Consider the following 15,986-nt stretch of genomic DNA (forward strand, 5'->3'; position numbering starts at 1 on the left):
CAAGTGGGGCTGTAAAAGGGAAGTGACTACAGGGCTTGATAAGAAAATATTTCCCATCTCAGATCTGTAGAATTCCAAGCACTGATACTCAAAGTAGGTTTCACTTCACGGCAATGGCACTACACCGCATTCAGAGGTCACCTGATTAATCATTTAACGTGGATCTGTCATAAAATCATGGGACTTCAGAGATCTTCTTGTCCACTGCCCCCACTGCATAGATGGGGTCACGTAGTTGAGACTCTGAACTGGAGAACTGGCTAATAGCTAATGTGTATTTAGAGTGTATTACATGCTAGGCACGATGCTGATTTACATGCATTATCTCCCAACACCTAGCAGATAAGAAAGATCCAGAGAGACTATAAAGTTTGCTGAGGATCACCCAGCTGAGAAGTGGTAGAGTTAGGATTCAAGCCCAGCTGTTCAGGTGCCAGAACCCAAACTCTCAGTTGCTTCTCTAGTCTGCTGGTCCAACACTCTCTCCCATCATGTCACACTGCCTTTTCATTTCTGTGATGGTTAATTCTGTGTGCCAATTTGGCTGGGCCATGGTGCCCAGATATTTGACCAAACGTTATTCTAGATATCGCGGTGAAGGTATTTTTCGCATCAGAGTAAACATTTAAATCAGTAGACTCTGAGTAAAGCATATTACCCTCCATGATGTAGGTGGGCTTCAACCAATCAGTTGAAGGTCTTAACAGAACAAAGACTGACCTCCCTGGAAGAAGAGGGAATTGTGCCAGCAGACCACCTTCAGATTTGAACTGCAACTCTTTCCTGGATTTCCAGCCTGGAGCCTACCGTGCAGATTTTGGACTGGCCACACCTCCACAATCACATGAGCCAATTCCTTAAAATGGGGGCATGTGTGTTTGTGTGTGTGTGTGTGTGTGTGTGTATGTGTGTGTGTGTGTGTGTGTGTCACATGAGCCAATTCCTTAAAATGGGGTGTGTGTGTGTGTATGTGTGTGTGTATCTCCCTGAAAAATACAATTTACATCACTCCACAGGCCAGATTCTCCCTTTCATGAGTTGGGGAGAGCCCCTTAAAATGGGGTGTGTGTGTGTGTGTCTGCGTGTGTGTGTGTGTGTGTGTGTATCTCCCTGAAAAATACAATTTACATCACTCCACAGGCCAGATTCTCCCTTACATGAGTTGAGGAGAGCCCCTACCACTCCCTTTACTCTGCAGAGATGCCAATACGATATATGGAGAGCATATCCAACCCATGCTTGACCTCCTTAAAGAGATACACTCAGTGCTTTGACATCTTCAACTCTGAAGCAACTACACTGGGCCTGACAGATTTCCCTAAAATGAACCGAGATGTTTCTACATGTAGAACATCAGTTACATTCTTCTTAGGGAGAATGGTATATAGAAGGTGCCAAATAGCTGAAATCTCACATATATTACTGTAATTTGAAAAAATTATCACCAAAAAGGTTATAAAAGGAGAGGTGCATGTAGCTGATGGGCCCAGTATCTCGACGCTGACCACCTGTTAGTCAGAAGAGCGTAACCACGTTGGTCTCTATCTGCAGCTTCAGCCACCGTCACTTCAGCCTTCCAGTCTCACCGTCTAGGCTATACCACCTCAATTCTACCTACTCTCCCCATCCAAGGTCATCATTCTTCATCAAGGGGACTGTTTAGAAGTCACTCTCTGCTGAAATTTCTACTCAATCTCCATGCTCATTTTGGCACAGAGTAAGCACTGAATAAATGCTGTTGACAATGACTAAAATGACACACATCCCTTGCCACAATCACTGACCATGTTTATTCAACAAGCATTTATTATGCCAGGAACAGTCCCTACCCTCCCAGAGCTTGCACTCTACTGAAGACAGGAGGACACTATGTATCTGGTAGACAGTGGGCTAAATGCTAATGTTAACAGCATCAGCCAGGAGTGAAAAGAACATAGGAACCTAGAGGAAAAAAGTGTTTACGTTTTCGGGAAGGGGAAAGGAAGAGGATGGGACAGTGGAAGCTGGAAGGCAGGCTCCCCAGAAGACAGGATAGTGAAGGATGAGTCTAATGGCTGACTGGGGTAAATGCAGGAACCACTGGCAATTGGAAGAGCACTGACAATGGCTGGAGGGTACACGATACACTCAGGGTGCTAGGGGAGGAGTGGGGGAAGACAAGACAGAGAAAAGGATAGGAAGGGATCCCTACTGGAATCTCTACTCAGCCCCAGAGAGAATCCTTCCTAGTATCACAGGAAATCATATCAACCTACCCCCACCCAGAAGACCCCTGCAGGGTCTAGAAGGGGAAGGAAGGAGTAGCTCCCACTGCAGGAGGGAGAGAAGACCTACCCCTCAGAATAGTCTGTATGAAATGCTATCCAGCTCTTCTCTCCAAAAGGCCAAACCATACCATCCTGACCTCTTTAGCAAATGGCTGAGAAGTTAGTTCTGATTAGGTGCTTGGAGGCTAGGATCAAGCTCCTCAGACAGGAGTTCTGGGATAAGAACAAAGTTCAAACACTCAACCTCTAGGTAACCTCCCTATGTCCAAACCCTTTCACTCCAGGAATAAATGGCTTCACCAGAGACAATGCCCTTTACTTTTTGATTAGAATTTCTTTGTATATGTGCATCCTGGCTGCTAGTGGTACCGTGGGTTTGAAAGCCTCTGAGGCTTAGCTATGATTCTCCACCAACAGAGGAGCAGGGCATTACCAAAGAACAGTTAATAACGTAAAGGTATCCATCTTTTTCAGCTAGCAGCTCTGAGGGCAAATCCTCCAGTTCAGAAGTGAGCAGATCAGCTTCTGTTCTCTGAGCAACATGGCCAGCTATAGGTCTGGTATAATGAAAAGTACATCTTTCTCCCACTATCGCCACCTAGTTCCTTTTTCCAGAATGAACCACAGTTACCAGTGTCTTGTGTATCATTCTGGAGACATTCTACGCAGAGTAGGCACATATATGGTTTCATGTGTATATGTATATATATACATATATATACACACACACTTACATTTACATGTATATATTTTTCTACAATATAATTGGTAGCATATCATATCCACAGTTCTACACCTTGATTTTTTTTTTTAATTCAACAAAATATCTTGGAGATGACTTTTTATCAGTTCATACAGTACACCAACTCTGTGTAATATTCCATTATTTGTAACCATAATTTATTTTTAAATCCCCTCTTGCTATTTCTTATTTTTTGCTTTTATAACAAATTCTTTGTTTACGTAACTTTATGTATGCATTATTTCACACATGTATGGGTTTACCCTTAACATGAATTCTTTGAAGGGAATTTGAGGGTAATTTGGGGGTCAAAGCATGTGAATTTTCAAAATTAATGATTTCCACATTTTTCTCCATAGGGATTCTACCTTTATCACACACTATGTCAGCATGTGTGTCTGGGTTTATTTCTGAGCTTTCTGTTCTGATCCATTCACGCACTTATTCATGCATTAGCACAGTTTTACCTATTATAGCTTTATAATATGTTTTTGTACCTGGAAAGCCACTCCTCTGTCATCACTCTTCTCTTCCAGGATTTTTTCTATTCTTGTTTTTTCCCATATTTTAAAATAATAATAGCTAACATGTATTTGGTGTTTACCATGTGCCAAGCACCAGACTCAGCATTTGAAATGTATCTGCTCATCTAATCAACACAAAAATTCTATGAGGTAGGCACTACTGTTATTTCTATTTTTTCCAAAAGAGGAAACTAAGGCACAGAGAGGTTATGGAACTTGCCCAAAATCACACAGCCAGTGACCACTGCAGCTAGAATGTAAACCAAGAGTCTCTACTCTTCACCACTTTGCGATAATGCCTTTTGCAGTATGAGATTTCTTTTGCTATTTTCTAACTTCTTGATTTGAATGTTTAATTAATTTGATTTTCATGATTGATCATCTATTAATGTAAATAATTAAGCCTTTGATTTTCCTCTGAGCACTCTTTTATCTGTATCCCATAAGTTTTGAATATGATAGCTTACCAAGGTGCCTACTTTGCTGTTAAAAATTTGTATTGTAATGTTAAATTTATAGATTAATGTAAGGAGAATTAACATTTTTATGATGTTGAGATTTCCCAACCAAGAACTTTGCAATTGTTTATGATTTTCCTCATATAAAACATATGTTTTATTATGATTATTCATAGGCATTTTATCTTTTTAAATTGTTATTTTAGTGGATATTTGCTTCCATTATGACTTCCAACTGGTTGTTGTTGGAATAGAAAACCATAGTTATCCATACGTATTTATTGGACCTCACTTCTTTAACTAAATTCTTTTATTTCTAATAGCTTTCAGTTTATTTTCATGGGTTTTCCACATAAAAATGTACAAACAATATTAACTTTTTGCCTAATACTCATACCTTTTCCCCCACATTTACTGTTAGATTATAGAGATGATAAAAGACACCTTAGTCTTATTCCTGACTTTTAATGAGACTTGAAGATTGGAGATATTGGAATAATGTCCACACTGAGGGTTCACAGAACTACAGAATTTAGAAATAGGAAAAAAAAAAATCCTACTTAGATAACTGTAATTATCTTCTTTCTAATTTGTTTTATGAAGGTGCTTTTGTACGGTAATTTTCTTTGGGGTCTGACTTGGTAGCATAAACAGTTCTACCTTTAAAATGTGTTTCCTGATATCCAGTTTAAATGCTTCTTTGTTTGATAGTTTAAATATCTTTAATTTTGTTATAAAAGTAACACACATTCCTTAAAGAAAATTTGGAATATAGAGAGAAATGGAGAAAATCAAATGTTTTTTAAGTGAACTGATTGCTTGCACCCATGAACACACACACACACACCCCCAAGAGGACTCTCAGAGTTAAGGACTTGGTCCTGGTAAGATGGAGGAGGGGAGACAATTGAATCTGAATGTGGAGGAAATTATTTTCAGAAGAATTTTATTTTTCAGAGTCCAAAAATCTAGCCAGGATAAGCTGATCCTTAGGACTCTTCGCTGGGCTGAAATATCCCAAAGATATCTTTGATTCTCTGACCAATTCTCTCAGTCTTTTTGCCTATCTTCTCCCCACCTCTCCGGGGGAAGTCACCCAGCTGGCGAAATAGCCCCACACTCTGAATCTGTGAACCAGGAGGAAACAGGCTTCTTTTGGGGATCGGCTCAAGATTAAAACCAGACTGCTCCCCACCTGAACATCCCCATTCCTGGGCCACCGTTCACTTCCACCGCCCCACGCTGTGTGTCTACCTGCCTGTCCATCCACACCCACAGCAGTGACCTACCTGGGTCCCCTGAGCTGTTGCTATTCCTCTCACTCTCCCCGTCTTCCTGGCCGTCGGCATTCTGCTGCGTGTGCTGTAGGCTCAGCTTGTGGCAGACCTCGAAGGCCTGCCCCACCGTCCGGACGATGCGCATGGCTTGGCTCTGGGAAGGAGAAAGGAAAGGAGAGAAGGAAGGATGTGGAGACCCTCTATAAGGACACAAGAAGGGCCAAGGTCGGAGAGGATGTGCAAGAGGCATGCAGACAGAAACCCATGAAGCCAGCAAAGGAAAGAAATGGAAAAACCTAATGTTGTTTGGATGTGCACATACTCACAAAGAAGAATGCAAAGACATTTTCCCTTCCTGAAATACTCCAGAAAATAGAAATTGTCACCACAGTTCTGAAACAATCAGTCAACTGAATGGACAGATAGCAAACATCCCAATTCTGGACTTAGCCCAATTCCTCCTCCCAAGTTTGACAAAAGTGGTTGATATGCTTCAGAATTCTTTGCCAACCATTATCAGATGTTCCATGGGTTCATCACACTAAGAGTAACTCAGCCATCATTTTTTTTTTCTGCTGGAAGCGGTGGGTTTCCCTGGTGTTCCTGCAGACCAAGGGTTGAGAAGCCATGGTCTAAACAGCAGAACCAGTTGAGGCCTAGAGTCCAAGTTCCCTGGAACACCACTGTCAGCCAACGGTATCTAAGGTGAGCTTCCCAGCCTTGCTCTAAAGATGTCTCACTGGGTCCATTCTTTGGCTACTTCTTTTCTTTCTTTTTTTTTTTTTCCTCTTTTTTTTTTCTTTTCTTTCTTTCTTTTTTCTTGCTATTTAACCTCTTCCTCTAACTGCCCAAGCACTGAGCTTAACCCTAGCTCCCAGTATTCCACTACTAGGACAGCAAGAGACAGGACAAAAGAGTCTGTTCCTGGAAGGAGTCTCAAGTGGCCCACATGCAAGGTTTTCAGGACCTGGTCTTCTAACTGGATAACTGATTATAATTTGATAATCGGTCTGCTTTCACATTCTTTCAAAGACTCACTGAAGGACTTCAGTGAGAGCTATGCAGAGTTTAAGAGCTCAGGCTGGGAAAGCTTAGGTCACTTCTCCTTTTACACCAGTGGTCCCCAAACACTCTGCCACCATAGACTGCACTGCATTTAACTGTGGCTGTCACTCTATGCCTTGAGTCTAAGATTAATCACATCTTGGATGATCTGACTTCAGGTCAGTTGTGACTACCTAATGACACCATCAGTTCACCCAGCACATTAAAAAAACCCCGAGGTAACATCAGCAGTCAAGTAGAGCTTCTCATCAGCAAACCGATGCAATTATAGACAAACGCAGAGTCCAATGTTTTGATAAGCCTGTAAGGCCTTGTTGAGGATAAACGTATGATTCATTTACACTATTCATAATATTGAAATTAGCTCATATTTCGCCATTACTATCTTCATGAATCCCTACGGGCCTTGGATCCCATGTATGGAACTACTGCTCTAATTCACTCTCTGCTAGGTGTAAGTCCCCAAGTCGCTCCCCTTACTATTTCCTCAAGCCTGGCATTACTTCTGTGTTCTCCCTTTTCATTTCAGGCCGGAGTATTCACGTTAAGATGAAAAGGCATCTTGGCCAATCGTCGTCATAGGCCTACTTCAGATCTCAGTCTACGTCTACTCCTCCTGATGTTCCTCAAACCACTTCCTAGAAGTGACCGTCTTAGTGCTCAGACCTCTCTTCGCCCATGATGCGAACTCCAGGGATGTTCTTAACTGACCTCTCACCTGGACCATCCTGACATGTCTGGATGATGAGAACTTTAAGTGAGGCAGGAAGAGATGAGTAACTTCTGTGGGATCCCCCATCATCCAGGGGTGGATCAGAGCCTCTGTCCTGTACCTCCAACCTTAACTTCCTCCTGTTTACCAAAGGTCAGGCTTAGGCCCCTTCTCACGCCACAAGTTTGTACTATCTAGGAGGTAACTGCTCTGTCTACACTGGAAGTTGAAGAGCAGCAGGCACTGGTCTTAAGCAAGAAGCCCCCACCTTCCTCACTCCCCAAATATATTTAAAAAGTGTCATTTAGGGGCTTCCCTGGTGGCGCAGTAGTTGAGAATCTGCCTGCCAATGCAGGGGACACGGGTTCGAGCCCTGGTCTGGGAGGATCCCACATGCCGCGGAGCAGCTAGGCCCGTGAGCCACAACTGCTGAGCCTGCGCGACTGGAGCCTGTGGTCCGCAACAAGAGAGGCCGCGATAGTGAGAGGCCCGCGCACCGCAATGAAGAGTGGCCCCCACTTGCCGCAAATAGAGAAAGCCCTCGCACAGAAACGAAGACCCAACATAGCAATCAATCAATATTAATCAATCAATAAATAAATCTTTAAAAAAAAAGTGTCATTTAGAGGGCACAGTCCCTAACCAATCCAGGCCAAGCACATCTTTCACATCTCCTTTGGCAATCAAGCTGTGCTCTGATGAGGAGGCTGAGTCAGGAAGCTCAACCCTCAGGTGAAAAAGAAGATTCTGTTCCACTCAAAAGTGTTCTTCCCCCAGGCCTCCTTAGATCTGTTGTTACTTATTGTCTTTATGAGAATAAGAGCAGACTGCCTGTGGTTAATCTTTTACAGCAAAGCTTACTACCAGTTTACCAAACCTTAGAGATGCTATATTCTACCTACCAAATATAGCCAGTGTCCATTACACAGAGCCTTTCCCCTTTCCCTTCTTCTGACTTTCGGAAATTTTGCTCTCTTACACATCTTTACAAGAGGCAGAAAAGGACAAATTTGGGAGGTCTAGAAATAAAATACGGTAAGTCTAAATGATATGTAGAGATTCCATTACTTCCTTATCTTCCATAAATTAACCCAGATAAATCATACTGCATAAGTATCTGCAAAGGCTGAGTTAGTCTTTTCCCAATTGTATTATTACCAGAGTACAGACCCAGTTTCCCTCTTAAAAATATATACTCACACAGAAAATTCCAAATTTACTACCACATCCGTTGCTACAAAATCTCAGGTTCTCCTAAGGAGGACATGTTATAAATCCCCTCAATTCTGTAAGTCACAGATACCTCAACTAACTTTTAAGATAATATTAGAAAATGAAAGGGACTCAAGTGTCCCTGAGTCTAAGGAATTAACAGGGGAAAGGACAAGATCTCTAAACTTCTCTTTGGAAGGAAACACTCCGATTTAAGTATGAGGATATAGCTGGTGGGAAATGACTTTTCAGAGGACCTGCATTTCTCATGCATCACACACTGACAGTGGATGATGGGATACACTCAGGACCGAGCATCTGCAGAACCTGGAACCCAGCTCAAATCTCTATTCTGCCACCTTCATCAAGGACAAATATATGACACACACCCACTGGTTTCAACCAACTATTTACAAGCCCAAAACGGTCGTAAGGAAGTGGCTGGTCTTAAGGCTTAATATTTGTACTCTCCGTGTCTCATTTTCACATTTTAGTACATTTACTAGGACAAGCAATTGACCCTCACCTCTATCTGATTCCCCTGAAATAGTAGAAAATGCAGACTTAGGGTTCACTGGTCCTGACTTCCCTATGTTAGAAATGACTCCCACCTCCCTGGCCTCCCATTTCCTTCCTAGCCCCCTTTACCAGAGCTGCTCTGCAGAACATCTCTGTAACTTCAACGGAAAAGTGAATCACTGATGTTTATAGCCTCTCCTCCGCCACACAGAGGAATAAATATATGGCTAACATATATGAGAGCACCTCCCACAGTGCTCGGCATATACCAAGTGCTCAAGAAATGTTTTATTCTGAATATGGAATTCACTGCACCAAAGGGGAATTAAGACATAAAACAAACAGTAGTTCAGGAAAGGCTAGGCTTACTTTATCAATAATAGAAACGTGAAGACATGAAGGGAATGGCCTCTTATGTAGGTATGTTAGCATCAAAAGGGCTAGAGCCACCATCTCTCTGTCCCCATAGCAACAGAGAAGAACTGGGCCAAATCATCTTTGGTCTGAGCTGGTATGAAGGTTTCTGCTGTGAGGAAATTGTTGAGTAAGAGTTCTAGATTGGCACATTCACTGCTAAATGATTTCATTTTGATTTATCCTTTACTCCTGTTTAATGTGAAGGCTGTATTTCCATTCACAGTAAAAGGACACAGTAGCATGTTTTATGAAGAGCTCTCCGCACTTGAAAACATAATCAAGCTACCCTATCTGCTTTACAGAATGATTATATACATGTAAAAGAACAGCCCTTCCCACTCACCACTCTAGCAGTTAGAAGAGGCTGGGTGGCTCCTAATTCTCTCACAAATGGCTATGTGAATTCAGAGGGCCCTTGACCTTTTAGACTCCGCTTCCTTCACCAGTAAAAAGTCTACTTTTAGAAGATTCTATATAAGGACCCGGTTGGGGAACATTACTTGAAGGTGGCTAGGAGGGCCAGCCTGCACCTGGCAGGGGCTGTCCCTCCCCTCACTGGTGCTATCTTCTCCCTGCATGGTCATGCTGGCCCCTGCCTGCCAGGCCTACCCCACGGGGTAACTGGGCCTTCTGGCCTTCTAAGCAAGAACACTGATTCTGCCTGCACCTCGGAATGCAGGAATCACACATGCTGGAACTTATTTTAATAAACCATAACTAACTCAGGAGGGAGAAGCTTTAAGAAGAACCCATTCCATCGGGCCCCACGGGTCATCACGAAGCAGGTGCTCATACCTCCTGACCTCTGCAAATCAAACTGGGGCTTTAAAGTTGTGAAGATAGTCAGGTATGAAGCAGAGCAAATAATTAGCATGTTGGGAAGGCACCCTTTTCCAGCTCCGGGATATGGTCATTCTCTGGAACTTACTAGGATTTTTATTTTTAATTTTTATTTATTTATTTATCTATCTATCTATTTATTTATTTATGGTTGCATTGGGTCTTCGTTGCTGCGTGCGGGCTTTCTCTAGTTGCAGCGAGCAGGGGAGTCATCAGATAAGTAAGGAAAGTGAATAGAAGAAGCTCAAAATGCAAGGGGTACATGATGATGAAGAAGATGATGATGACAATGACAGAGAATGAAGAGAAGACTGGGGGGCACACTTCTTAGAAGTAAGTGTCTTTCTTAGTCTACTTAGCCTTTCTTAGTATAAACTTAGCTTTCTACTCCAGTGTACATCCCCCTCCTCCGCCACCCTGCATCTCCTGGGAACTTGAGATTTATCTGCCAAGTGCTTCTGAATTCTAAGGAACTGCAGCCCAGTAAGTCAGTTCTAGGACAACTCACAGGTTTATAATTCTTTTCATCTACCACAGCAAGAAAGTACAGTGCCCCTCTCTTGACCTTAACCAGCACAGAATCTCAACAAAAATAGAGCTGAAGGTCACGTTTCTTTAATGTGTTTTTTGAACCTTAGTAAAAGATTTAAGCTTATATCTATCAAATGATCTCAATCTATAGAATCTGCAATGCTGAAGCAAGAAAATATATCTGGAATTCTACCTAGAGGAAGATCCAACAAACTAAGCCTCTGAAATGGGAGATGGATTAGGTTTCTGTCTAACAGGTTCTTTAATGGCCTTGATCATATAATTTGATCAAGGCAATGCCTTGGACACTAGAATATTGCTACTATGGGGAAAGTTTAGTTTCAAAGTGGGTATGACTTTCAACACTGACAGGAGATAGTGGACCTTACAATTTCCAATGGACTGCTGGGTTTTCCCTTGTACTCTGCTAGCCCATGAACCACAGTACCATAGAGAAAAGAAGGTCAAGTTATAAGCTTAATACTGTCAGTAACCAGCTAGGTGACCATGGCCAAGTTAATTCACTTTTCCAGGTACTGATTTCCTCTCCATTAACAGAGAGGTTTGGACTAGATCAGTTCTGAGACTTATGATTTCTATATTTTTGACTTCCCAACCCAACCCCACCTCAACATTTAAGATATAAAAAAAAAGAGGTTCCTTCCCTAAATTTAGGACCTATCTCTCCTCCATTTCTTGAGCTTGGCCAGGAAAGTGACTTATTCTTTAGCACATGACTGACATCACCATTCAAAATCCATTGCAAGCTCTTAAGGACAGCTAAACTTCTCCACTGTGGCCCCTAATCTGATGGTGACAGCATTATAGGAGGAAATGATTTCTCCTAACCCAAACCAACTGAGCTGTGATTGCCAGCAGAACAATTTCATGAAGATAATGGGGAGATTCCTGTGGCTCCTGTTAATCACCAACACTTCATGCACTGATGCGCTAATAAGTACAGTCACACTTAATCAGGGCAGACAGCCACATGCTCCTGGGGCTCGGAGAAAATGACAGGAGCGGGACAGCTACTCCACTGGAGAGGTCAAGAGACCACACAGAGACTTCACAGGAGTCAAAAGGCCTTGCAAATGAATACTGTCATTATATCCCCTAAGGAGGAGAAACAGGAAAGCCATGTTATTAGGAAATGTCTCCAATGCTCTGGGCAAGGAAAAGACCCTCTCCTACCCTCCCTTTCTGGCACTAGTCTGAATAGTGCTGGGATCTCCCCACTACAATCCTGGTGATCCTTCCCAGTCACACAAAATTTGTTTCCTGAAGACCATCTCACTCCACATACAAAAAACAGCATTCCTGAGATGCCTTTCATCTTATTTGGTGGCTGGAGAAACTCAAATCCAGAGAGGCTCATGTATCTCTTATGAATTTTGTGTAACAGAGTTAAGTGGCCAAAGCTCTGGACTAGGAAGCAGGAAGCTAGGTTTTTATCTCAGTGGCAATGTTGACTCACTGTGTGACCAATGGAAATTTACATCCCTGGGCCCTTTCTTTCTCCCACTGTAAAATAGAGTCAATATTGACCAAACAAAGATACTAAGAGAAAAAAAGGAAAATCTATCTCAAAGAGACTTGGACCCTTCAGATTTAAGGAGCTCTTCATACCCCAGTAACAATTACAGTAGAATCCGGTTACAAGTAGGTCTTGGAGAACAAAGCTACTCCTCAGTTATGCAACTTCCTGATGAAGATAATATAATGCAGTGGCTAAAAAGATGAGCTCCAGAGTCAGACTTTCTGGGTTCATTTCTGACTCCACCACTCATTATGAATTATGCCCCTTAAGTCTCCATTTTCCCATCCATAAGATGAAGAGCATGACAGTACCTACACCTCACAGGGCTGCTGAGGGAATGAAGTAAGATAATTCATATAAAGAGTCTAGACCAGTCATGAGCACATAGCAAGTAACCAAAACTGATTGGATATCATTTGACTTAATATAAGGCTAAAACTTGGAAAATCTAGACTAACAGATGAATCGCTGGTAGTATGTTATCTTCCTGCAATATTCTGCTATCTAACTTCTGGTGAAAGCCCAACTGAAAAAAATCAGCTCAAGATTAAAGTCCCCAAGATGAGAACCACATTGGCTATATAGGTAAGTAAAGGAAGATCCACAGGTATAGAATAACAACTGTACTGGGAGCGAGGTACAGGGAGGTCCTCTACCAGGCAAGTTGAGACACCTGACCCATGTTCTCAACCAACAGAAGAGACAATCCTGTTCCCCATGGTGAATTGTAAGGTAAGGATGACCCACACGAGAAGCCTGTCATGGGAAATGTGCCATGAGTGCCCACTCGGGACATGATGTGACGTGAACAGCAATAACCAAGCCTTGACATAGCAAGGAGCTCATACAAGGTTTTTCTATGCTATAATCAACATGAGGGCTCTGGAGAACACCCAGGTCCGCTGGCTTCCAGTCAAGAGACCACCATACTGACCTCCAACAACCCAGAAACATCCCTGCAAGACACTTATACTCAGAGTATTTAGTCCTTTCCCCCTCGCCTCTTAAGTATTCCTATCATGTGCCAATTAAAACTCCTTCCCAAGCTAACTATTATCTCTCCAAACCAGAAGGGCTTTACAAGAAAGTAAATCACCAGATCTGGAGACTAACCAGGATAAGCATGCAAAACCTTGCAGACGTGTTCCCCACCCACCCCTCCCCAACTGTGCTTCCTTTGCTGAACGATTAATTCACTTCTCTTTCCTGGCTTGGAAACTAGCCCTTCCACCTATAGTTCAGCGGCAGTGGGGCTCACAGCCCAGGCTGTCTGGAAACAATTCCTTCAGCTGCATGGCTACAGGCCAGCAAAGGGCCTGAGAACCAGCTCTGAAGAGCTACAGTCTCAGTAGGTGAGGGTGAAAGGGATATAGAAAATAAAAGAGCCAGAGATCAGGATTAGCTCTGAGAGCTATGAAACATGGAAAACACTGATATGATAGGGAACCAGATGACTACTCCTTTGTCACTGGGTAATAAGAACTTAATTCTGTCCTTCGCTTCAAGATCAAAGTTCCAATGGGCACTATTCTTAGACTCAGGTTTTGGCAGAAGAACTGGACGACCCCACTGAGTTTGCATTGCTACACTAGATTGGCTGGCAAAGCAAATATAACCATCTCCTTTACCTAGGTTTCCTGCTCAAAATCCTTTTGTTCTGCATGTCTCCCTGATTCTAGCCAATGCCTATTCATGGGACCTTGGGCAAGTCATTTAATCTCTCTGAGCCTCAATTTAAATTTACTTATCCGTAAAATTGGGCATGAAAATTACCTGTCTTAACTTCTTTACGTAGGTTTTTGCAAGGATCAAGTAAGATTAAATATTAAAGCACTTTGTAAATTAAAATGTGCCATTTGTAACTTTAATAAATTCCAAGGTCCACACGGTCCAGTCTCTGGACAAAACTAAAGTCAGATGTAAAGTGGAACACTCGAAATGAATTAAAGGGAATCCTAGTCTTTAGTTGTACCTGTCAAAGACCATTACAGACGATCCAATTCATAAGTCTCAGGAACACTTTGTATTTCCTTTCCTCTCCTCCCTAGATCCACTACACCTCAAAGCCACACAAGTGCTTTTCACTCTCCCAAGCCCTAAATTCTCATCTCCAGCCCCTCTGGTTTTTCTTTCTCTTCCTCTCCTTCCTACTCTTTCTATCAGATCTTTAATATGCAGCTCAACTTCACCCCACTTTCACTTTTTTCCTCTCAACTGTACTATTATCTAAAAGTGAAATCTGGCAACTTGCCCCTTTTTCCTTTTACCTTTCCAGTTCTAGCTCTTTCCATCCAATTCCATGATTTGCATTAAAAAGCTTGGTGAGTAAGGGCACAAATCTTAGAGGAAGAGGCTAAATCAGCAAAGTATAATTCTCTTTATGGAGCTAGGGTGGGGGACAGGACATATATAATAGTAAATCTTGACCCTGTCACATTTTTATTCTTATTATCCCCACTTGGCAAGGTACCTACAAATCTATTAAAGATGTCTTACGGCATAAGATGCATTAAGATATCACATAGCATCAAAGAAGGGACAAACAGGAAAGAATTTGGAAGGAGTCCTCATAGAAAGCCAGGGTTAGTGGTTTGTGTCTAGAATGGTTGGGACCTTACCATTCCACACCTGTAAGGGACCTTTCAGACACAAATAGCGTTTTCCAAAGTCACCTGTATAGTAAAGTAGTTCCCAGGATATTAACACTTATACATGGAAAAAATATGATTCCATGGCCAATTCAGTTTGAGAAATGCTGCGTTAAAGGGATTTCTCTGACTTTAGGACTTCCCAGCACATTTAAATTGAATAATTTTAACATGAAACATTTTGGATGGTAAATGTTTTACAGGATACATTTTAAGAAAGGCTGGTTTTGACTCTCCTCCTCATTTTATAGACAAGGAAACTGAGACCCATGGGGGATACTGACCCTCATAACATCATTCAGAGTTCCGGGGGAGAAGAGGAGCTAGAGCCCACGTTTCCAAACCCCAGTTTTGTGTGTTAGGCTCCTGGAGGAATGACAGAGAGGAAGCATGCCTCTACGGAATTGCAAAAGTTGCATTGACTCAAGCATCAAGGTTACTATACATCAATGATGGTTACAAAATAATCATCCAGGACAACCAACATCACAAAGTCTAACTAGATCCCACATGTCATGTTTGTAGGCCACTGAACAGTATATAGAATTATGATGAAGGGTCACCTTAGCTAGCGGCAATCTTCTTTTCTACCACACATCAAGGGGAGCACCACTCCTGGAGCTGTCTGCCTGCTCCTGTTGCAGAGCCCTTAACCAATGGTCAAGATCTCTCCAGTTGTCCGCATAAAACTAAGTACAAAGTTCAAATGAAACTAAAAGAGAATTGTATTATATAGAAGCAATGACAGACTAGTGAGAGAGTTCCCCTATATCTTGCATTAAAATAGCCACCTCCAAATCTTTCCTCTCTATCAACAGGGAGATGGGTCAATGTTAGGAGCACTCTGGTTCCATCAGAGGAAAATAAGAGATGACAGCCCCTTTACCTTCTTCTTGGATTTAAAGACGTTACACCTGAAGATATTGCTGGCACCATCTCGAGCGATATAGCTGAAGATCTTCAAGTCTTGGGAATCGTGAGAGACGTAGAAGATCCTACAGGAAGAACAACAGAAAAATGCACTGAAAATGGCATTAGGTTCAAATCTCCAATGAGGAAACCTCTGTTTAAGGACACTCTGCAGACAGAGCTCACTCAAGTCAAGTCCTTAGAGAAAGCTTTCCTCCTATGAAAGCCGCAATGCAGGAAGCACTTTCCATGGGCTCCACAAACACTGACATTCCAGTGAGTGACCTCCAGATGTGAAAGGGTGGACACAGGTAGGACATGGACC

At 42.3% G+C, this 15,986-nt stretch overlaps 1 protein-coding gene across 4 annotated transcripts in view; it reads right to left on the reverse strand.

Annotated features, from left to right (window-relative positions):
- Window positions 1-15,986, reverse strand: part of C3H1orf226 (chromosome 3 C1orf226 homolog) — a 309,505-nt gene that overhangs the window by 37,327 nt on the left and 256,192 nt on the right. For all 4 annotated transcript variants that reach the window (XM_061183173.1, XM_061183172.1, XM_061183174.1 and 1 more), the window contains 2 exons: window positions 15,639-15,747; window positions 5,281-5,422 (listed from right to left, as the gene is read on the reverse strand). In XM_061183173.1, coding sequence (XP_061039156.1) covers window positions 5,281-5,422; window positions 15,639-15,747 — 251 coding nt within the window. The remainder of the gene's footprint in view (window positions 1-5,280; window positions 5,423-15,638; window positions 15,748-15,986) is intronic.

The sequence above is a fragment of the Eubalaena glacialis genome, chromosome 3 (genome assembly GCF_028564815.1).
Source record: "Eubalaena glacialis isolate mEubGla1 chromosome 3, mEubGla1.1.hap2.+ XY, whole genome shotgun sequence".
NCBI classification, from domain to species: Eukaryota; Metazoa; Chordata; class Mammalia; order Artiodactyla; family Balaenidae; genus Eubalaena; species Eubalaena glacialis.